This window comes from Ichthyophthirius multifiliis (assembly GCF_000220395.1).
Source record: "Ichthyophthirius multifiliis unplaced genomic scaffold scaff_1120509251330, whole genome shotgun sequence".
Classification (NCBI taxonomy): Eukaryota; Ciliophora; class Oligohymenophorea; order Hymenostomatida; genus Ichthyophthirius; species Ichthyophthirius multifiliis.
The window spans coordinates 82340-104564 of record NW_004085979.1 but is presented as its reverse complement, the minus strand read 5'-3'; the positions used below and the strand labels follow the sequence as shown (position 1 = coordinate 104564).

The 22225-nt window shown below is 15.9% G+C and overlaps 6 protein-coding genes across 6 annotated transcripts, besides 25 other annotated features; 3 read left to right on the top strand and 3 right to left on the bottom strand. All coding sequences in view use genetic code 6, as the record gives it.

Moving 5' to 3' along the window:
• Positions 1-121: 121 nt before the first annotated feature.
• Positions 122-174: a microsatellite.
• A 402-nt stretch (positions 175-576) lies between these two features.
• Positions 577-642: a microsatellite.
• Positions 578-616: a microsatellite.
• Positions 588-650: a microsatellite.
• Positions 648-694: a microsatellite.
• A 1375-nt stretch (positions 695-2069) lies between these two features.
• On the top strand, positions 2070-3034 carry IMG5_183120 (hypothetical protein; the record flags this gene model as incomplete). Its single annotated transcript, XM_004027422.1, has 3 exons — positions 2070-2334; positions 2403-2433; positions 2479-3034. 3 exons carry the CDS (start codon positions 2070-2072, stop codon positions 3032-3034), a joined length of 852 nt encoding a protein of 283 aa, XP_004027471.1.
• A 260-nt stretch (positions 3035-3294) lies between these two features.
• IMG5_183110 (hypothetical protein) lies at positions 3295-3786 on the bottom strand (the record flags this gene model as incomplete). Its single annotated transcript, XM_004027421.1, has 1 exon — positions 3295-3786. The coding sequence occupies one exon, from the start codon at positions 3784-3786 to the stop codon at positions 3295-3297; it is 492 nt and encodes a 163-aa protein (XP_004027470.1).
• A 55-nt stretch (positions 3787-3841) lies between these two features.
• Positions 3842-3898: a microsatellite.
• Positions 3842-3900: a microsatellite.
• Positions 3844-3899: a microsatellite.
• An 80-nt stretch (positions 3901-3980) lies between the features above and the next one.
• On the bottom strand, positions 3981-5264 carry IMG5_183100 (protein kinase domain protein). Its single transcript, XM_004027420.1, has 5 exons — positions 5175-5264; positions 4649-5134; positions 4460-4607; positions 4244-4411; positions 3981-4198 (listed from the first exon to the last, which is right to left on the bottom strand). The coding sequence occupies exons 1-5, from the start codon at positions 5233-5235 to the stop codon at positions 4102-4104; spliced, it is 960 nt and encodes a 319-aa protein (XP_004027469.1). The 5' UTR covers positions 5236-5264; the 3' UTR covers positions 3981-4101.
• Positions 5215-5249: a microsatellite.
• Positions 5265-5277: 13 nt separating the features above from the next.
• Positions 5278-5319: a microsatellite.
• Positions 5320-5450: 131 nt separating this feature from the next.
• Positions 5451-5480: a microsatellite.
• Positions 5481-5744: 264 nt separating this feature from the next.
• Positions 5745-5807: a microsatellite.
• Positions 5808-6453: 646 nt separating this feature from the next.
• Positions 6454-6503: a microsatellite.
• Positions 6504-7477: 974 nt separating this feature from the next.
• On the top strand, positions 7478-8598 carry IMG5_183090 (tRNA-splicing endonuclease positive effector-related, putative; the record flags this gene model as incomplete). Its single annotated transcript, XM_004027419.1, has 2 exons — positions 7478-7490; positions 7640-8598. The coding sequence occupies 2 exons, from the start codon at positions 7478-7480 to the stop codon at positions 8596-8598; spliced, it is 972 nt and encodes a 323-aa protein (XP_004027468.1).
• Positions 7534-7578: a microsatellite.
• Positions 8599-9283: 685 nt separating the features above from the next.
• Positions 9284-9325: a microsatellite.
• Positions 9326-9817: 492 nt separating this feature from the next.
• Positions 9818-9859: a microsatellite.
• A 2583-nt stretch (positions 9860-12442) lies between these two features.
• Positions 12443-12500: a microsatellite.
• A 190-nt stretch (positions 12501-12690) lies between these two features.
• Positions 12691-12726: a microsatellite.
• Positions 12727-13922: 1196 nt separating this feature from the next.
• Positions 13923-13981: a microsatellite.
• Positions 13982-15745: 1764 nt separating this feature from the next.
• IMG5_183080 (hypothetical protein) lies at positions 15746-16466 on the bottom strand (the record flags this gene model as incomplete). The annotated part of the gene is made up of 1 exon (XM_004027418.1): positions 15746-16466. A coding segment is annotated over one exon (651 nt), but the record flags the coding sequence as incomplete, so codon positions are not given.
• Positions 16467-16686: 220 nt separating this feature from the next.
• Positions 16687-17277, top strand: IMG5_183070 (hypothetical protein; the record flags this gene model as incomplete). Its single annotated transcript, XM_004027417.1, has 1 exon — positions 16687-17277. The coding sequence occupies one exon, from the start codon at positions 16687-16689 to the stop codon at positions 17275-17277; it is 591 nt and encodes a 196-aa protein (XP_004027466.1).
• A 108-nt stretch (positions 17278-17385) lies between these two features.
• Positions 17386-17463: a microsatellite.
• Positions 17405-17472: a microsatellite.
• Positions 17424-17463: a microsatellite.
• Positions 17473-18381: 909 nt separating the features above from the next.
• Positions 18382-18426: a microsatellite.
• Positions 18423-18488: a microsatellite.
• Positions 18423-18500: a microsatellite.
• Positions 18501-22225: the final 3725 nt, after the last annotated feature.

Genomic DNA, 22225 nt, shown 5'->3' with positions numbered 1-22225 from the left:
AATATAAAAAAATATAGATATTAACAAATCATTTTTAATTTAATTTTTATTTATTTATTAATGAATTATAAATAATATGACAATAAAAGAAATAATATCTATTTATCTAAAATATTATATAATTTTTTTAATTTAGTATTTTTTTTTATCATTTATGATTATTTTTATTAATTTTAGTTTAATTGTATTATTTTATTATAGTGATTAATTTAAATTTTATTTATATTTTATAAATATTGAAATTTTTCATAAATTTTAAATCTATAATAACATTTTAAAAACTACTTACTATTTCTAATTTTAAACTATTCACATATATTATATTTTTATGGATTTTTTTAAACATAAATTCTAAATTAATGAAAAAATATTTGCGTTATACATTTTTTTTTGATTAACATTTAAAATAATTTATAAACAAAGAATAATAAAAATACATTATTATATAAAAACTATAATATATTAAATTATAAGAATAATTTAAAATATTTTTTTGTTTTACATAAAATGAAGATTAAACTTTAATTTTATTGTTTCTCAGATGATTTTATTTATGAAGATATAATATTATTACTGTTATATAAATATATATATATATATATTTATATATATATATTTTTAAATATATTTTTCTACTATATAATATATTTAATTTATTTTATTTTTTATTTTATATTAATTTAATATTTATTTTTTACAATAAATAATTTTTATACTCTAAAAAAGAAAATATTAAAATGCTAAATATTTTTAATACACTAGTTATAGTTTAAATTTATAATTTCTTTGTACTTAGTTGTAATAAAATTATATTATATTTATTATTTATGCTAATTATTTTTTAAAATAACGCCTTATTATTTATTTTAATAATAAATAAATTATTAAACTAAAATTAAAAAATCAAATTATGAAAATAATAATTTAATAATTATAACCTTTAATATAATTGTACTATCAATAAAATTATTTTAAAAAATTACATTTAAATAAAAAATTAAATAAAATAGAACTTGTTTATCATTAATTTTTATTACAAAATTAAAAATAAACTCAAAATGACCAGCTTTTTTAAAAAAATGTATTTAAAGTTATTTAAAAAAAAAAATAGATTTAATAAAAATACGATCAATTTTATATAAATATAATGATAAAATATTTCATATATAATTTAGTATATTTTATAAAGTTCATAGCACTTAATTTAATTACAAAGCTCTAGAGCCTTTATATCCATAATTCCTAAATTAATAAAATCTCCTAAATTGCTACTTTAAATAAAATATTAAATTAAAACGAGAAAAACATGAAATAATCAATAAATGGAAATAAATAATTATAAGTATGTAAAAAGAAGAAGAATAATTTAATTTTAGATTTAGATGAAACACTTATACATTGTAGCTTTAAATAATTAAACAATGAAGCATTTAGAATACAAATATATTATAATAACTAAAGTAAGATTTATTTTGTGCATAAAAGGTAATACCTAGATACATTTTTATCTGATGCTGCTAAAAATTATAATATTTATATTTATACTGCTTCTAGTAAAGAATATGCTGAAACGATTGTTAAGCATATTGATTAAAATAAACTAATAAAAAAAATATTTTGTAGGGACTATTGCATTATTAAAGATAATCTAGTTAAAAAAGATTTAAAAAAGTTAAAGTTAGATTTATGTAGAAGTATATTTATAGATAATTTAGAATCTCATGTGTAAAGCAATAGGAAAAATTCTTTAAAAATTAAAGATTTTATGGGATAAGAGGATGATTGTGAATTACTTATTTTTCAATAAATTTTAGATGAAATACATGATTAAAAACAAAGTTTTTAAAAAATAATATAAAAATATAGGAATTATTGAAAATAAATATTATAAAATTATATTATTATTCGCAATATTATAAACAATTATAAAATAAATTTATATTCTTCATTTATAATTTAAAAATAAAATAAATAAATAAAATTTTAATAAAATGCTTAGTTTAATACGATCTAAAATTAAAAAAGTAATTCAAATATCTAGAAATTAAAATAAGCAAAAAATAGTCCAAATGCAAAAAAAATTTTAATTTTTTGATATTGCCGCGAACCTTGCAGATGAATCTTTCCAAGGTATATATTATAACAAAAAAATACATGAATCAGATATTGAAAGTGTAATATAAAGAGCTACTTCAGTAGGTTGTGAACATCTTTTAATTGTCGGAGGAAATATATAAGATTCAATAAATAGTTTTTAAATTGCGTAAAAATCTCCTAATTTTTATTGTACGGTAGGTGTTCATCCTTGTAGAGCAACTGAAGTTGAAGCAAATGGTAGAAGTTAATAAGATTGTTTTGAAGAATTAGATAAATTAATAACTTAATATAAAGGAAATGTGTAGCAGTAGGTGAATGCGGTTTGGATTATGATAGGTATATTTTTATAAAAGAAATGTATATAATTTAAATATAAAAAAGGTTTGAATATGCAAGTAAAGAAGCTTAATTAAAATAATTTGAACCTCATTTTGCGTTAGCAGAAAAACATTAGTTACCTATTTATTTTCATAATAGAAATACAGGTGATGATTTTTTTAACATTGTGAAATAAAATAGAAATAGATTTTCTAGTGGAGTAGTACATTCATTTACTGGAACTTCATATGAACTTAAATAAATTATTGATTTAAATCTTTATATTGGGATTAATGGATGTTCCCTAAGAGATGAAAAAAGTATAGAGGTTATTAAAGAGATACCTTTGGACAAAATGATGATTGAAACTGATTGTCCTTATTGTGAAATTAGAAACACTCATCCAGGAAAAAAATTCATTAAAACTGTTTTTGAATAAAAAAAAAAAGAAAAATTTAGTAAAGAGTATATGGTTAGAGGAAGAAATGAACCTTGTTAAATAGTATAAGTGCTGGAAGTACTAGCTGGATTTTTAAATTTAGATGAAAAAGTAATTGCGGATGCTTGTTTTTAAAATACTTTGAAGTTTTTTGGAATTTAATAAAATTAAAAATTATGATTTATTAATTATATACTATTTTTTTATGTAATAAAAATAAATGTATATATTAATTATTTTATTTTATTTTACTTATCTAAGAAAAAATAATTAAATATATAAATATACATATTATGTTAATTTTTAATATTATAATAAAAATAATATTAAATCGATTTAGTTATTATTTATTGTTTTTAAAAAATACAAATCTATCAATGCGTTATTAAATATGTATATATATATAGTTTATAATATGTAAATAAAATGAAATAATATATTCATTTTTTTCTTATAGGTATATCAGTTAGCCATTTCATAACATTATCAATATTATTTTAGTTTTTAGCAGAAATACTATAACAAGCAACCTTTCTATCTTTAATAGTTTATAATTCAAATTACTTAATTAATTCTTCTACACTTAAAGCTGTATCTAAATCGTTTTTATTTCCTAATAAAAGTAATGGAATTCCATCTAAGGAAGGCCAACTTATCAATTAATGTAATTGAGTTTTTGCAATATCTATATTACTTATATCTGCTGAATCAATTACGAATATCACTACATCTGCATCTCTACAATATTTTTCCCAACTTTCACGAAAACGAGGTTATCCACCTAAATCCCATAATTTCATTTATAGTTTTCCTTTTTTTATTTGTCTTTAATTAAACCCTATTGTTGGAATTGTATCTTCGTCGAATTTACCTGTTGCAAAAGTATTTACTAATGTACTTTTCCCTGCATTTTGTAAACCTACTATTGACATTTCTAACTCTTTATTCCAAAATAAATTTTTGATCCAATCAAATAATTTTTAGAACATTTTTTATTTTATTTTTATATTTTTTATATATTTTTTATATATTTTTTTTATTTTTTTCTTAATTTCTTTATAAAGAATTTTTTTTATAATAAAGTTAAATTTAATATAATAATAAACAAAAATTAATAATTTTTCATATTTTTAAATTTACATTTTATTTTATATATTGTTTTTCTTAATTTGATTACAAAATAACTAAACAAATAGATTTTTACTTTTACTATTTTAATATACAAAAAAAAAAAATTCTAATATATATCACCAATCTAAAAAAGGGTCTTCAGCAGGTTTTAAAGCAGGAGTATTTGTATCACTTTCAGGATAACTTGAGAAATTAGAAGTATCATTAGGCGCCCTATTAAAAAAATTAATTTATAAAAAAATAATAAAAAAATATTACTTAACAACAGGTTTATAAGGCACTGCAACTTTTTTAGCAAGTAATTAATTCCAATCAATATTGCCAAACCATCTATGATTTTTGACATCAGAAACTCCGTTTTTTAAATTTCCATATCTTTTAGATAAATCAGAAGTAAGAAGATGTTTGACAAGAGATTTAGCGTTTCTAATTTTTTTTAAAAAAAAACAATTATGAATAAATAATTTAAAATACTTATCGAAATTTCTGGGAAATTTGACTTTTCCTTTCAATATTTTCTAATAAATAGCCATAGGATCTTCATCTGTAAAAGGATCAATACCTGCATTCATTTCATAAATAAGAATTCCAAGGGTCCACCAATCAACAGCCTTGCCATGGCCTTTTTATTAATTATTAATTGATAAATAATATATAAATTACCTTTATTTAAAAGAATTTCTGGGGCTAAATATTCAGGAGTGCCACATAAGGTATATGTTCTACTCTCGACTATTTTAGCAAATCCAAAGTCAGTTAATTTGAGAAAACCATCGTTTGCAATTAATAGGTTTTCAGGTTTTAAATCTCTATAAATGATATTTTTAGAATGCAAGTATTCAAACATTAAGGCTACTTATGCAGCATATAAGCATGCGTGGTCAGGTTCTAAAGCTCCCATGCTACGCAAATAAGTAAACAGTTCACCTCCAGAAACAAATTCAAGAATTAAATATATATATCTACTGTCTTAACAAAAACCATCCATATTTACAATAAATGGATGATTCATATTTGATAAAATTGTGTTCTCGTTTATTATATGATCAACTTATTTCAGTTTTATAATTTCTGCTTTTTTTAATTACTTCAAGGCAACAAATTAATCGGTATGTTTTTTTTTAGCCAATTTTACTCTTCCGAATGAACCTTTTTAATATTAATTTATTTTTTTTATTTTAATTATAACCTGTTCCTAATGTTTGGAATATTTCATAATCAGAAAGCTTCATTTTTTTAGGTTTTTCCATTTTTTTAGTTTTTTTTTATTTATTTTTTTGTATTATATTAGCTTTACTTTATTTAATTATGTTTTTATTTTAATTAATATGTTTATTACCGATTTTTATTTTAAATTTAAAAATTATTAAGTTATATTTTATTTTTATAAAGAGTTATTATATTTCTAAATATTTATAATCATATGATTTCTAATATAATGAATAAAAATCTTAAAATAAAATTCATATTTTAATTAAAAATATTTATAATTAAATATTTAATTATAATTTATAAAATTAAATAATTAAAATAAATTTCTTTTGAAAAAGAATATATATCATATAAATTATAATAATAATTATCCAAAAAAAAGTTAAATTAAAATAAATTAAGTTATTAAAAAATAAATAATATTTATATTTAATTAATATAAATATTGTTTATATAAAATATAAAACTAAAATAATATATTTTTTTGTAATTATAAAAAAAAATAAACACAATTTATATATATAGAAAAATAAAATAAAAATGATTAAAAAAAAAGAATTAAAAATAGAAGAAAAAAATGAATAAAAGACAAATAAAAATAATGAATTAATTTTTTAAGAAAACGAAACCGAAACCGAAACAGAAACAGAATTAAACAATTATTTTTATCTAATAAAATTTCTATTTTCGGTAAATTTGCAATAAATAAATAGTTAAAATATGATTTAAGACATTCCTATAAACTTTCAAAGCAACAAGTAATATTAAAATGTATTCAAATAGTAATTCTTTTAGGATTGTGCAGAAAACTTTAACTAAAATCTTCCAAGTTTCAAACCTAATGTTAACAATACGATATAATGTTGCATAAAATTAAGCTAAAATTCACTTAATAAAGATTATTTAGTATAGTTTGAAATTTATCATTCTAGAATTATTCCCATAGAATAATCTTTATTTTGCTTTAATTCAATTTTAACTTCTAAAAATTAAATATATGTAATTTCTAGTCAACCATTATAATAATTTAACTAAGAAACTAATTTTAGTGAAAGATTTTGTTTTTTTGGATATGCTTAGGTTATTGAATTAAACCCATATAATACTAAAATTTTGCTTTTTGCCAACATCGATATAATTTAGTTTTTTAGAGTATTTTCATATTAAAAAGTAGAAGTTTATATGTATGAATACTTAAAAGCTTCTACTTTTATAAGGTTAATAGTTTTTAAAATAAAATTAATTATTTTTTATTATAAAAAAAAGAGAATATATTTCTATTAAAAAAATGAAATATTTTGATATTTCAAAATATATAATTTAACCAAATTTAATTATTGAAAATAAAACTCCTGTTTATAATCCTTAAATATTAGGCACTTTTTTTGAAAAAGAACATTTTTAATTATTTAATAAATCCTAAATAAATTCAATTTAAGAAATTTCTTTAATTTAAGAAGGAATTTGCACTCTTCAGGGTCCTGTAGCTTAATTTTTTTTTTTTTTTTTAAAGAATTTATATTTTATATAAGCCAGGAAGTGGAAAAACATATACTTTAATAGCTATTTTATCAACTATTTTTTATTATATGTAAAAATAAGAAATTAATAAGAAAATTATGGTCAATTTTTTTTTCAATAATTTAAAACATATTATATAAATAAAGGTTTGTGCTCCTTCTAATGCTGCTGTTGATGAAATAATTTCAAGAGTCGTAAATTTTGGTTTATTTGGATTTAATAAGGAGGAATTAAATATTTTAAGAGTTGGAATTCTCGACTATACGTAAAAAATAAAAAAGCAAAAATAATCTATAAAAAAAAGATCTTCAGAAGATATTAAAAGTGTCGATTTAGATTATTAAATAGATATAGAAATACAAAAACTATAATAGAATAAAATAGAAATAGTATCTGATCTATAAATTGAGCTTTAAAAAATCGAAAAAAAGATGAAAAAAAATGAAGAATTAATAAGTGAATATAAAAATCTAAAAAATAAAATAAATTAAATAAAAATTTAAAATATATAACTTTTAAATACATAAATAAAAAGAATTCAAGAAAATTTGATATAAAGAGCACAAGTAATTTATTTTCTAAATTTTATTTAATTTTTCTAATTATAAAAAAAAAAAGATTATTTTTTGCACTTTAAGTAGTTCTTTAAGTGAAAAGTTAGCTTTTTTAAAAGAAAATATAGAGGTTTTAATTATAGATGAAGCTGCTTAATGTACAGAACCAACAAATTTAATTCCTTTAAATTATAATGTAAGGAAAATGATATTAATAGGTAAAATTATAAATATTTACTTTTTTAATATGTTAATTATAAAATAATAAAATATATCTTTATAATAACAAATATGCTTTTAAAAAATTTTAGTTATATAATATATGTTTAAACAAAAATAAAAAACCTACAAAAAAATATTAAAAAAGGAGATAATAAATAATTATAGGCAACAACTTTTGGAAAAAATTAATTATATAAAAGAAGTTTATTTGAAAGAATAAGCTAAAATCAAATAGAGCCTTATTTTTTGAATAAATAGTATAGAATGTAGCCTTATTTATCATTATTTCCTTCCTAAATTTTTTATAAAGGAAATTTAAAAGATTCCAAAAAAGTCTAAAAAAGACCTTTTTTATTTAAATCTTTTTTAAATGAAAATTATTCACATTTTTTTATAGACATTTAATTTTCAAAAGAAATACAAAATAAATCTTCTTTTTTTAACCTTGAAGAAGCCTACTTGTGTATATCATTAGTATCTGAAATAATTTCTCTTTTGGAAAAAAACTAATTTCCTTCTAATAATTTAACAATAGGAGTAATTGCACCATATTCTTAATAGGTTTAATGTTTAAAAAATCTTTTTAGATAATAAAATTGGTACTTAATTTACCGAAAAATAATTAAAATAAAAACTATTGATTCATTCTAAGGATAAGAGAAAGACATTATTATATTCTCCACAGTTAGAACTTCTAGAATTGGATTTTTGTAAGACGAAAAAAGACTTAATGTAGCACTTACAAGGGCCAAATATTGTCTTTATGTAGTAGGAAATTCAAATTGTCTAAATAAAGATTTTTTTTGGGATTCCTTTATTGGTTTTATGTCTGAATAAGGTAAATATGGGCAAATTTTGGAAAAAGATAATTTATTATCAAATACAGGCGCTTTAATTTTGTAAGGATTAATTTCAAAAGGAATTAGAAGCCTATATAAGAAAAAAAACAAAGATAAATCAATTATTTAATAAGGAGATTAAAATTAAGATTAGGTTATTACAAATAATCAAGATAAAAAAAGTGGAATTAGTCTTGTTGATGCTTTATCATATTATGAAATACATAATTTTACTTTATGTGATTTAAAATAATTAATTAATTGATTTTTTTAATATATTATATAAAAAAAGTATTAATTTTTATAAGGCTTTAGTTATTATTTTAGCTCTTTTTCTATTATTAACACTATCTTGTGGTAGGATTGTTTATTTTTTCTGTTTATTTATTTTTTATATCATATAATAAATTTGATAAAAATTAAATGAATTTTTGTACTGTATTAAGATTTACAAAGCATCAATTAGTAATTATTTCTAAATTTTATAAATAGTAGATTTATAAATAATTAAAATAAAAAAAAAATCAAAGTTTTAATTTTATTCCATATAAAAAACTTAAATTAAATTTAAAATATTGGAAGATTAAATTAATATATAGTATATATGTAAAATTTAGAACTTTTTTTCATATTATTGTTAAAACAAATATTTTCTATATACTTTTTATTTAAAATTAATAAATATATCATGAATAAAACATTTATTTTACAATATTTTTAATTATTTCTAAAAGAAACACAAGTAGAATTTATTGTACAGGATGTTAATTATTTTTTAATTTCTAATTAAAATAAAAAATATTTTTTATGTGTTTTTATACATAACTCTTCATTTAGTAATATTTAAAAATATGTAAAGGATTTAGAATAAATACTTAATATAAAATTAAATGAGTTTGAATTGCTTATATTATCAAAGAACTAGAAATTAATATAATATACAATACATAATAATATTGAAATATAAAATATAAATTGAAAATTAATAATATTTATATAAATATATATTTTCCATTATAAAAAATAATAAATATTTTATATTAATCATTTCACATTATTTAATTTTACTGGAAAACAAAAAATTCAATTTAAATATTTAAAATTTACAAAAACTAGTTTCATGTAACAATAGCATGTATATATTATTAAAATGATTTTATTTCCTTAATTAGAAATATTATTTATATGCATAATAGCTTTTATAATATTTGAATTCAATTAAAGATATTAAAAACTTATTTATTTATATATTTTTAATAATCTTATTCAATATTATGGATCATTATGGCATTTTTTAGCTAATATAAATCAACTATTTAATTGATTTAAAAAATAATTATATTTTTGATGTCGAAAAAGTTTAATTTGTAAATAAAAATATTATATATATATATTATTATTATATAAAATTAAAGTATTTAATTTTTGTTTCTAAAAATAGCAAAAAAAGAAGAAATTACATAAAAAGTCATTTAAAAATGGAAAAAATATATTTTTAAGCAAATTTATTTTTAGAAAATTAATTTATATTAAAAAAGACCAAAATAATTCTTTATAAAAAGGTAAAAAATTTGAGGTATCTTAGCAACATTTAAATGATTTTCTTTCGAAGAAATTTGTTAATTTTTTTTGCTTTTTTTTTTAATAAAAAAATGATATTTTTAATTTCCTGAAAGATTTTATAGGTTTCTGCTTTTATATAAATGAATTTTAGAACAAAAAATAAAAAAATTTAAATAAAATATATTATAAATTAAGTTAGAAAATAAGAAAAACTTTTTACAAAAAACTCATTTTTTGATTTCTTTGAGATTCAATTAATTAATAAAATGGAAAAATAACCTTAATATATATAAGAGAAGAATTTCGGAAGGCTAAAGTTATTTTTTAGAAAGAATAAATCGAATAATAAAATAAGAAAAAAATAAATAGAATTTTCATTATTTTTCTCAAAGTATTTTTAATTAAAAAAATACTTTTAAACTAATTTATAAACATTATTTATTTAATAATAATATGAAAAAAAAAAAAAAATTAATAAAAATGATAATTTTTATAAAAAAATATTAAAATTAGAATCGAAAATAAACAAAAAAAAATTATAGATTTTAAAAGGAAACAAAGGGAAAAAAAAAAAAACATACACAGAGCATCAAAAAAATATAAAAAAATTTCATAAAAATTCTTACTATCGAAGAATAGAATAATTCATTAATAAAAAAATATCTGAAATAAAATTATAATTTTATGCAGGTAACCAATAATTTTAACTAATTTCTTAAACATGGAAAGTAATTTTACTATAAAAAATATTGAAAATAATATATATAAAAATAATTTATATTGAAAATATGATGATAAATTATAAAATATATAAATAAATAAATCAAAATATATATAATTTAAAAATAAAAATTAAAAAAATATAATAAATAGTCAAAAATTTAATTGAAAAAATAAAAAAATGCACTAATAAAAATAAATAAAAAGACATCTAAATTTAATAAAAATAAATATGAATTAATAAAGAAAATAAATAAACGAGAAAAGAAAAAATCTAATATAATATACAAATGAAAATAGAAAAAATAATATTTTTTTTTAAAATAAAAAAATGAATAAATAAATAAACTTAAAATAGTAAAATATTTTAAAAATGTGAGAAAATGCAAATAATATATAAAAATTAAAAATGAAAACGTAAACATAATTTGCCATTAATAATTAAAAATTAATTTTTTTTATATATATAATTAAATAATATATGTTTAATTTTTTTAACATTTAAAAGTAAAAATTTAACATTCAGTTTTTTATTAATTAAAAAAAAGAAATCATATTAATTTATATATAATCAAATAAATTTTTTAAATGAAAGAATAATTTAGAAATTATGATATTATGCCATTAGTTTAATATGATTAAAATTATATTTTTGATATTAAATAATATAAATTTGAAAAAAGTAAGTAAAATTTATATCATTTAACTGACTTATTCAAAATTTATTTTTATATTATGTATAAAAAATAGAGCATTCATAATCAAATGACACAAACTAAAATTAATAATTTAAAAAATAATATTTGACTTAATTTAATTAATCTATAGACTATTCGATTTTAAATGAATCGTCAACAAATTTAGATAATTATATAAGAGTATAATTATAGTTTTATAAAAACTTAATATATATATAAAAAGAATAAAAAATAACTAGATTTTGATATTGATAAATTATATTAAAAATTAAAAAGTTTAAATAAACAAAGCATAGAATAAAAAAATTAAATAAATTATTAAACTAAGGAATTGTAAACTTTAAAAACAATATTATAAACTAAAATAGTAATAGAAAAGCAAAGTAAATTAATAATTCTTTAATAATAAAAAATTATAAAAATCTTAATTCCTAAGAAAAATTGAGCAATTAGAAATTTATTACATAGGGTAGTATTTAATAATAATAAAATAATAAATCGTTAGAATTTAAAAGAAATATATATTATATATAAAAACATAATAAAAATTTTTGTAATTATATAAATAAACTAAACTATGATTTAGACTGGAAAAAAATAAACGAAAACAAAAAATAATTTTTTACTAAATACAATATAAATGATACAAGAAAAGAATATAATAGTTATTAAAGATCTTCTAAGTGTAATATTTATAGAAAATTTATAAATAATTTTGGATTTAAATAATAAATAACCCATGATTAAGAAAAAATAATTAAATTACCAATAAATAAGATTTTAAACAATAAAAATGACAAAAAAATTAATTAAATTCTAAAATAATAATTTTATTATTAAGGATAAGATATTTTTTCTGTTAAAAATAGTTTAGAAAAACAGAAATTTATAAAAGAAAATAAAAATAATAATAAGGAGAATAGTGTTTTATTGAAATAAGAAGAAGAAAAAGATTAATTAATAAAACAGATCTAATTATATGGTAAAATAAAATAAAAAATTTAAAAATATAATATTATAGAGTTGGAAAATTAAAATTTATAATAATAAATATAAGAAATTAATAAAACTTTCTATAATGATTATATGAATTAAGAACTACAAATAAGTTAGTTAAATGATAATATAAATAAATTATAAATATAGAATAATTTATTAAATTAATAAATATAAATATAATAATAAAATTTAGATAATAACGATTTTAAATTGTAAATTTGAAATCAGACTAATTAAGTATAAATAAAAAGCGATATTCAATTAGAATAAAAAAATAATGAAATATTGAATTTAAAAAAGAATAACTTATTTTATGAAAAGTAACTTATTGAATTAAGAAAAGAAATATAAGATTTATAAAATGAAATTTTGTAAATAAAATTAGAATATTAAAAAAAAATTGAATATGAAAAGAACTAAATATAGTCTTTTTATGAAGAACAATAATAATAATAATTTAAAATTTAGAATTATAATTAACTTGAAGAAGCAAGTATTTTTTATTATTTTATTTTATTTAAAAAATAAAATTAATTTTTTGTTTTATTTAGAAGAAACTTTTAATTTCTGGAATAAATGTATTTAATAGATATTTTCATTTAAATATTTGTTAAAAAAAAAAAAAGAAAATAAAAAATAATGTACATTTTAAGAATATATGAATCAAATAAGCAATTTTAATAATAATTAAGAAAATACTTCATAAATTTTTAGTTAGAGAAAACTTTAATTACTTAGTGAAATTTAAAATTTAAATAAAAATTATATTCTTTAAAGTATTTTTAAAAATATTTTATTTGGTTAATTAATTTCAAAAAATATTAGAAGAATTGAATTCATAATCTTAAAATAAAAATATAAATGAATCAAAAGAAGAATTTATTTATAAAGATAAAATTTAAAATTTATAAAGGTAAGTTAATTAGCTAAATTAAATAAGATTCTGCTTATACTCAGCTGGTCAGAAAATAAATTAAAAATAAAAATCAAATAGTATATAGATAGAATAATAATAAATGTAATAGTATGACCATTTAGATTTAATTAGAATTGATTAAAATAAAAAAGAAAATAGTTTAGAAAAATAAAGTAATTGCTAGACTATAGTAATTGAAGATTAAACCAAAGAAAATATGTTTAATAGATTTTTTTTAAATTAAAAAATTATTAATATCTCTTTTTGTTGAAATTTTTTGTATATAATAAAATATTTTCCTATATATTTATTTATTTATTAAATTTAGTATTATATTAAAATTAATTTTATATATTATATTACAATAAGTGTTTTAATATAAATAATAAAAAAATATATATTAATGAAATAAGATTGTAATAAAGAAAGCTGGAAAAGAATGAAAAAAGTGTTTAAAAATTAATGTAAAAATATTTAAATCTAAAATTATAATTAGACTTAAATATTATAATGCAAGCAAATATCAAAAAAAATTAAATAATATATATAATTAGAAAATATTTAAATTATCCGAAAGTTAAAAATCCAATAAATATAAAAATATATTTAAATTAATATAAAATAAAAATTTTGAAAAATAAAAAAATAAAATTTAAGGAAAAAATAATAATAAAATCTTTTAAATAATAAAATTATATTATAAATAAATATATAAATATATATATATATATAAAAATATCTATTTAAATATAATAAATATATTTTTATTTATAAATATATATTTTTTTTTATATGTATTTACATATTATTTTCAATAATTGGTATAATAACAAATTACATTTATTTATTTATTTTTTGTTTGATAAAAATTATTATGCAAAAGAATAGTTATTAATAATATTCATCCATTTTTAATATATTTAAAATGTAAATTTATTTATTATTTTTATAATAATAAATAGTAAATTTACTGTGATAATAAACTTTATTTTTAAATTTATAATAATTTTTATTCACAATAAGATACACTAATTATATGTGTGATTTATTTTAACTAATGTTAAGACGATTAGAATTTTTTGAAAAACAAATAAATTGAATGGATAATAGACTTTTTTTTTGTTAGAATAATAATACATTAATTTACAAAGATATTAATAAATCCTGAAACATTCTAATTGAAAAAGATTATAATTTTAAACTTTTTTTAAATTTTTGAGATTGTGTTACATTTATATTTAAAGTTTTTTTATTAATTTTATTTTTAGAAGGATTTACAAGACAGTATTTATATGTAACATAATTTTTATTTATAGTAATAATTTAAAGTAGTAATAAATTATATCATTATAAATAATTATTATATATTTAATATTCATATATTTTTAGTTATAACATAAGTATAATTAATATTTATTGTATATTTTTATTATTTTCTATTTATCTTTTTTTTTTTTTTATAAATTAAAATTTAAAATTTTATTAAATATTTTTTTACTTATAGTTTAAATCATCATAATCAAATTAATTAATTATACCATAAGTAAGTCTATTGATTAAGTTTTCAATTTTTAGTTAATAGTATATTAGCATTAATTATCCCTTTTTATTCATAAAAAAATGCTAAAAAATTTTATCATATCAAAAATAATAATTGTTCTTGCGAAGCTTAATCTTTTTTATATTAAATATTAGTTCAATAAGTAATATTTTGTATAATTTTTTTATTTTTTTTAATATTGTTCGTCCTAATAAATATTAAGATATTTTAAATATTGATATTTAAAAATCATGAATTTTATATACGTATTAATTATAAAGTTACGAATAAAAAAAGAATAATAATTATTATAAAAATATAGTCAATTAAAATTATTTTTAATAATACTTAATTGATTAAATAAAATTAGTTATTAAGTTTACATATTTTTAATAAGTTATTTTAATTTAAATCATTTTTAGATATTTTAATATTAAAGAAATAATTTAGATTGTTTAGGTTAAAATTAAAGGCACTTAATGTTATAATTGATAAACTTTTAGATTTTTTATGTTTAAAAAATTTTAAAATCTAATTAATTGGTGTTTTCAAAAAAGAAGATTAATATCTGTTTATATATAAATATAATTATTTTTTCTTTTGTTTTTTAATATGTATATTTTTATATTTAGAAATTAAATGTTTAATTTTAAAAACATTTTTTTTTTAAAATGTTGTTATAGTTGCTAAATTTATGTTTAAAATTTAATATTATCTCTATTTATATTATTTTTTTCTAACTAATACATTAAAAATCAAAAATATAATAATATTTTTTTTAAAAAAAATATAGTTAAATTAATTACATTTATAAAAAAGTATTGATTATATTTGAGTATTTAGAAAAAAATGAAAAATTAGATAAATTTTAAAGAAGAAGAGATAAACTCATTAAAATTTTTAGAAAAATTAACAAAATTTACATCAATATCAAAACAAATGAAAGCTAAAAATAAAAAAGCAATTCACAAATTAGAATGGGAAAAAGACTATTAAGGAATGAACATAAAAGAATAAAAATTAAATCAATATATTATCGAATATTCAAAAAAAATTGATGAAGAAATCATTAAAACAAGTGAGCTTTAAACATACTAAAAAGAATTAGATAAATAAAGAAATATTTATGAAATAAATATTTGGTATTAAGTAAAAAATTATAGAGGAATAATAAATGATATAATTAATAAAAAACAAAATGAGAAAATAAATATGGAAGAATTAGCATAATTAGGTTAATAAATAAAAGAATATACAAATAAGATAACAATAGAGTTAGATAATGAGAAAGAAAAGATTGAAGAAAAAGAGAATATAATATAAAATATATGTTAAAAAAAGCAATTCGAGATTTTTATTATGAGAATAAATTTAAAAGAGAATGATCTAGTACTTGAATATTTAGAAAAAGAGAAAAAGACATTTCATAAGCTATTAATATAATATGAAAAAGCAGTAGATTTTTTAAATTAAAGATATGTTTTGTAAGCTGATCTTTTAGAAAAAGATTATTAGGTATAGGGAAGGGAAGAAATGCCTGATATATTTAATAGAGAAAAGTAAAATTTGGAATAGTTTGTACATATAATGAAATTATATGCAAAAAAAAATAAAGGAAGAGAGTTTTTAATGGAAAGGGTTTGTATGCATTTTTTTCCGGTTAAAAAAATAATTCTGGATGTAGTTGAAAGTGTTATTTAAAATAGGGAATTTTAAAAGAAAAAATATAAAATTTTATGCCGAAATTATATTTTGGAAAGAGAAGGGATTAAAGAAAAAGCTGAAATTAATATAAGGAATTTATTGGAAGGATTTATGGAAAAATATAGGAAAAATTAAGAAAAATTAATTAATTAAATTGAATAGTAAAGAATTTAATTAGAATATGAAGAAAAAAAAAAAGTTTTTGAAGATAAAATGATGCTTTAAAAGGCTATTATTATCAAATAAAAAGAAGATATGTTAAAATTAGAAGAAGAAAAAAAAGCTTTATATGAAAATCATGTCAAAAATACTAAAGTTCTTTCTATTTAATATAAATAAATTAAATAAGAAAAAGAAAATAAAAATAAAGAATATTCCAAGGCCTAAAAAGAAATCGAGAAATAAAAAAAACTTTAAATTATTTAATAAAATAAACCCAAAGTCGAGTAAAGATAATAAATTGAATATGTAAAAATCGAATAGAAATAACATCAGAAAGCCCTTTTTGTAGAATATGAAGTTAAAAATAAAGAAAGAATTTAAAATGCAATAGAAAATTACGGATTTAGACCAAAAGTGGAGAAAGATGCATAAAGATTAGTTTAAATTACAGAAAGTCTTTAAATTAAATATAATACTAAGCTTGATAAAGCTGATAAAGTAGAACTTAGTAAAGTTAATGGATTTAATGTTAATTAATTAATGAAAGATATGAGATATAGATTAAGTACAGCCTTGTCTGAGGCAGGATTATAAAATACTGATTATGGAAAAGATGTTTTAAGGTATATGTTTATAAACTGATTTTTATTATATTTTTTTGATATAATGAATATATTTATTTTTATGAAAGATAAATATTTAATAAATTTTTATTATATTTATATGTGTGATTTTTAAATGTAATTATAATATTATTATTTTAATTAAATATATTTTTTATTTTTATTTTTATTTTAATAATATTTATTTTTATATTGATTTATTTTTTTATATTTAACAACTGAAAATAATAATAATATTTGTTGTTAAATAAAATATATAGATTATTTATTATTTTTTATTTATAGTTAAATATAAAACCTAAATTTAAATGAATATATCATAAATAATTAATGAAATTATAGAGAGAAACCATTAATTGATGATGTTTTTCTAGTAAAATGACTAACTATTGAATTATTTTATTCACTAAATTGAAGAAAGATTACCTAAATGTATCGAAAATGAGTTTTTTATGGAAAATTTAGAAGATAGAAACTTGCAATAGGATGATTTAATTCACAAAATTGATGAGTTAAATAAACAAATATCATGTTTTTAAATAAAAAATGAATAATTACAAGAAAAAATAGGTTTAAATGATGAATTAAATATAAACGATAAACGAGTGATAACTCAAATTTAAAAAATTTAAAAGGAAATTATAATAAAAAATTAAAAAATAAATTAAATGGAATAAGAAATAAATTATTTAAAATTATAATCGAATTAAGAAAAACTAAATTTGGATAAATAGAGGATTTTAATGGAATAATAAGAAAAGGAAAATGAAGAAAAATAAAAAAAGTTTGTTATAAAAACAATCTAAAAATATAAAGATAAAATAAGAAATTTAAAAGAAAAAGAATAATAAATAATAAATATGAATGAACTATTGAAAAATAAAATACATGAAAATTAATTATAGGATAATGAAGAAAGAAATCAATTCTAAAAATAAATTTAACATATTCAAAGCTAAATAGAAACAGTGTAAACACATTATGAAGGTATAATTTAAAATTTGAAAAATACTTTTAAAGTAATATATATTATTTTAAAATTAAAAAAATATATATTTATATATATTAATTTTTAGCATGGTTATTTTTTTGTGTATAATTTTAAATATAATAAGAATAAATAAAATTAAAAGAATTTATATAAAAAAATATTTAAATTAAAAAATATATATATATTTTTATAAATATATATATATATTTATATATTTATATATATTTTTATTATATATAATTATATTTTTAACTTTTTTTTTTCTTAATTAAAGATCGAAAAAGATAATTTAGATAAAGAAATAAAAAATTAGATGAACGAAATCAATCAATTAAATGAATTAATTTAATAATAAAATGAAAAGCATTAAAATGAACAGAAATTATTAAAAAACGAACATATTTAATTAGAAAAAAATAAAAATTAATAAATTGAAGAACTTATGTAAAATTTGAGAATATAAAATTCAAAAATTTAAATTTTAAAATCTCAAAAAATTAACACCTTTTCTATTCATGATTAAAAAGATGATTTTTTACAAGAAAAAAATAAGATTTAAAAATTTAGAAAAATAATGAGAAAAATGATTCATTTTTAGAAAATTAAATAAAAAAATCACTTTAGGAAAATCTTAAAAAAGAAAAAGTCATTGAAACGCTTTCTAATTAAATAATAGATTTAGATAATAAAGTCAGAATTTTTTAGGAATAAAAGGATTAATAAAATGAATTTAATTCGAAACTAAGATTATAGAATTTGAATTTAGAAAGAAAAAATTCATAACTTTAATAATAAATAAGTCAAAAATTAGAGGATATTCATCAACTTTAGAATCAAATTAATGAAGTTAGGTAATAAAAAGAATTAAGTTTTTAAGAATAAGCTCAAAAAAATAATATTTAATGTCAAAATTTGTTAAATGAATTAAATTAATATAAGAAAAACTGTCTTATATATCAAAATAAAATCGAAGTTTTAAATACTTAAGTAGTTGAATATGAAGAAGCGAGAAAAATGTAAATTAATGACAGTTTTTATTATGAAAACAAGATAAATTAATTATAAAAGTAAGTTAGTTAATTTGATAAAAAGAAATAAAAAGTAATTTTCGAATTATAAATGATATAAAAAAAGATGAACTTTTTAAAAGAAAATTATTTTAGTGAATTAAATAATTTAATTTTGGAAAAAATAAATGATTTTAAAGACGAAAATTTAAAGAAGATTTAGATTAAAATCGAGAAATATTTTAACGAAAAAAAAAAATCGATTATGGAAGAAAAATAAAAGATTTAAGAAAAAGATGAAATTTGTGAGAATTTAATAAGAAAAAATTAAGAATTAGAGAAAGATTTATACAAAAAAAATATAGATTATGTAAATTAAAAAGGTTATAATGAAGAAATTAGTTATTAATTTAGATAAAATTTGGATTCTCTATAGGTCAAAGTCAAGATTTTGGAAAAATAAAATGAGGAAATGGAAAATAATATAAAAAAATTAGAATTAGAGAATATTTTGTTAAAAAAAAATTAAATAAATAAAGATATTTAAATAAAGTAAAATTAAATATAATATGATAAAAAAGAAAGTAAAAGTAAAATTATCAAAAATTAATTAGAAATGTAGTAAATATAATAAATTTTGTAAAACTCATATTAAACTTTAAAGAAAAATAAACAAATTAACAAAAGTATATATTAAACTCCTTTTAATAAAGGAGTTACTGATATTATAAGAAAATTAAATGATAAAAATGTGTTCGAAAATAATTACTCTAAAACTTAAAAAAATAATAATAATAATATTTATTTAGAAAATAACATTTAAAAAAATAAAATAGAAAATAATCCTAAAAATAATATTATTATTGGAAACTTTGGGAAAAACGAAAATATTCAAGAAAAGTAAAGAAATGAAAAATTTTAGAAAGTTTCATAAATTAGTACTGGAATTAAATAGAGTATTTCTTAAACATCTGTTGGATAAATTAAAAATGATAATGAAAAAATGCTTAATTAGTTACTTTAATTAGACTAGTTTTTAATTAAATCAAGATCTTAGAGTTAATATTTCTAAGGTTAAGGAAATTTCGCGTTTCCTTCAGTTGGATTTTAGGAAGGAGCTTTTAATAATAATAATAATTTCCAGAGTGGTGTTGGTGATAATAATTTTGGAAATTTTAAATAAGATAATGTTAGCTTTTCTAGAAAGTCTTAGAGTTATCATCATTTTTATTCAAATTAAGTTTGATTTATTACTATTTTTTATTGGAAAAATTGTTTTTTTTTTTTTTAAGTTTGTTAATTTTGAGTATTATTTATTTCTTTATATAATTATATATATATATATATATTTATATCAATATAGTTGTATATGTTCAAAATATTATATATAATTTTTTAATTTTTTTTTTTAAAAAAAATAAATAAATATGTACTTCTCATATTTAATCACTAAATTAAGAAGCTGATATAGTCATATTTTCTTAAAATTTTTAATTTCCACTATTTTATTCATATAAGATGTTACTTTAATTTAGTTCTTAAGAAATTGATTATTTATCACAACAAAATGCTTAATAGATATTATCTTTGGCTTTTTATTTCCAATTATGATTATTATTTTTGAGTTTATTACACAATTAAAATATATGGATTATAGTGCAAATGTAAAAGCATAAAATGATTCCCCAAATAAAACATAATATACATATCTCTATAATTTTAAGAATCGGATTAATTATTTCAGTTTCTAAATAATTATTTAGATATAATTGTGATATTATTAAGCATATGTAAATAAAAATCACAAGGATATTAGAAATTAAATTTGCTATAAGTTAAACTTTATTTTTAAAAGGTTAAAAAATAACAAGAGTGATACAATATATAACTTAAAGAGAAAATATATAACCAAATTATATATATTTAAAAGGCTCTAAAAAAACAAGGAAACTCGCAAATAAAATTTTAAAAAATATATTAAATAAAAACGAATATTCTCTATTTTTTTAAAAATATATATAAAAAAAAAATATATATTTACTTTTATAAAAGGTAAAGAATGTTTATCACCTAAAAAAGCTTTGTAATATAAAATTTGTGTTTATTATTAAATCTCATCACTATTAATAAATATGGATATTTTCTTTATGTATTATCCTGAAAGATATGTATAAAAAATAGAAACAAGTATCAAAAATACAAATGAGAAAATATTAAAAACATTCTAAAAATCAAGGTTAGATAATTATAAGAATAAAAATATAAAAAAATGAAGAAAAAATATTTCATGTATCCTTATTTGGAAATCTCTCATATTAAAATAGTATCTTACTGATCTATATTTAAAAAAATCTTTAGGATTTTCCATTTTTGAAAATCTTTTTGACAAAACATATATGGTTCCTTAAATAACTTTGAGTAGTCCAACAAAAAGAAAATAATAAATAGAATTTGCAACAAAAGAGCTTGAGAAATTATTGAAATAAAATGAGTTTTATGAAGGTATTTACTATATAATTTTTTAGCCGAAAAATGTAAAATCTCCATCTTTTTCTTTATTATAAATTAAAGGAATAAATCTAAATGTAGTAATTATATTTATTTATTATAAATACATTTAAGGTAACATTATTAAAGTATTCATAAATTCTGTGAAAAATATATAACCATACATTTGAGTTATATTCATAAAATCCCAAAACATATAATTGCTATTTGAAAATATTTTCAAGAATAAATATAGAAGTATATACAATATAAAAGAAGCATTAAGTATACGAATATGTATTTAATAGTTCTATTTTTCATTTATTTATAATTTGAGATTTAATTTTATTTCTTTTTAAATATGTTTAACTTTCTTTTTTTATTCTCCTATATCATCTTAAAATTCAATTATTAAGTTTCCATTTATTAATGTTTATTTATAATTTATCTATTTTAATATTTTTTTTAAAAATATGTTTTTT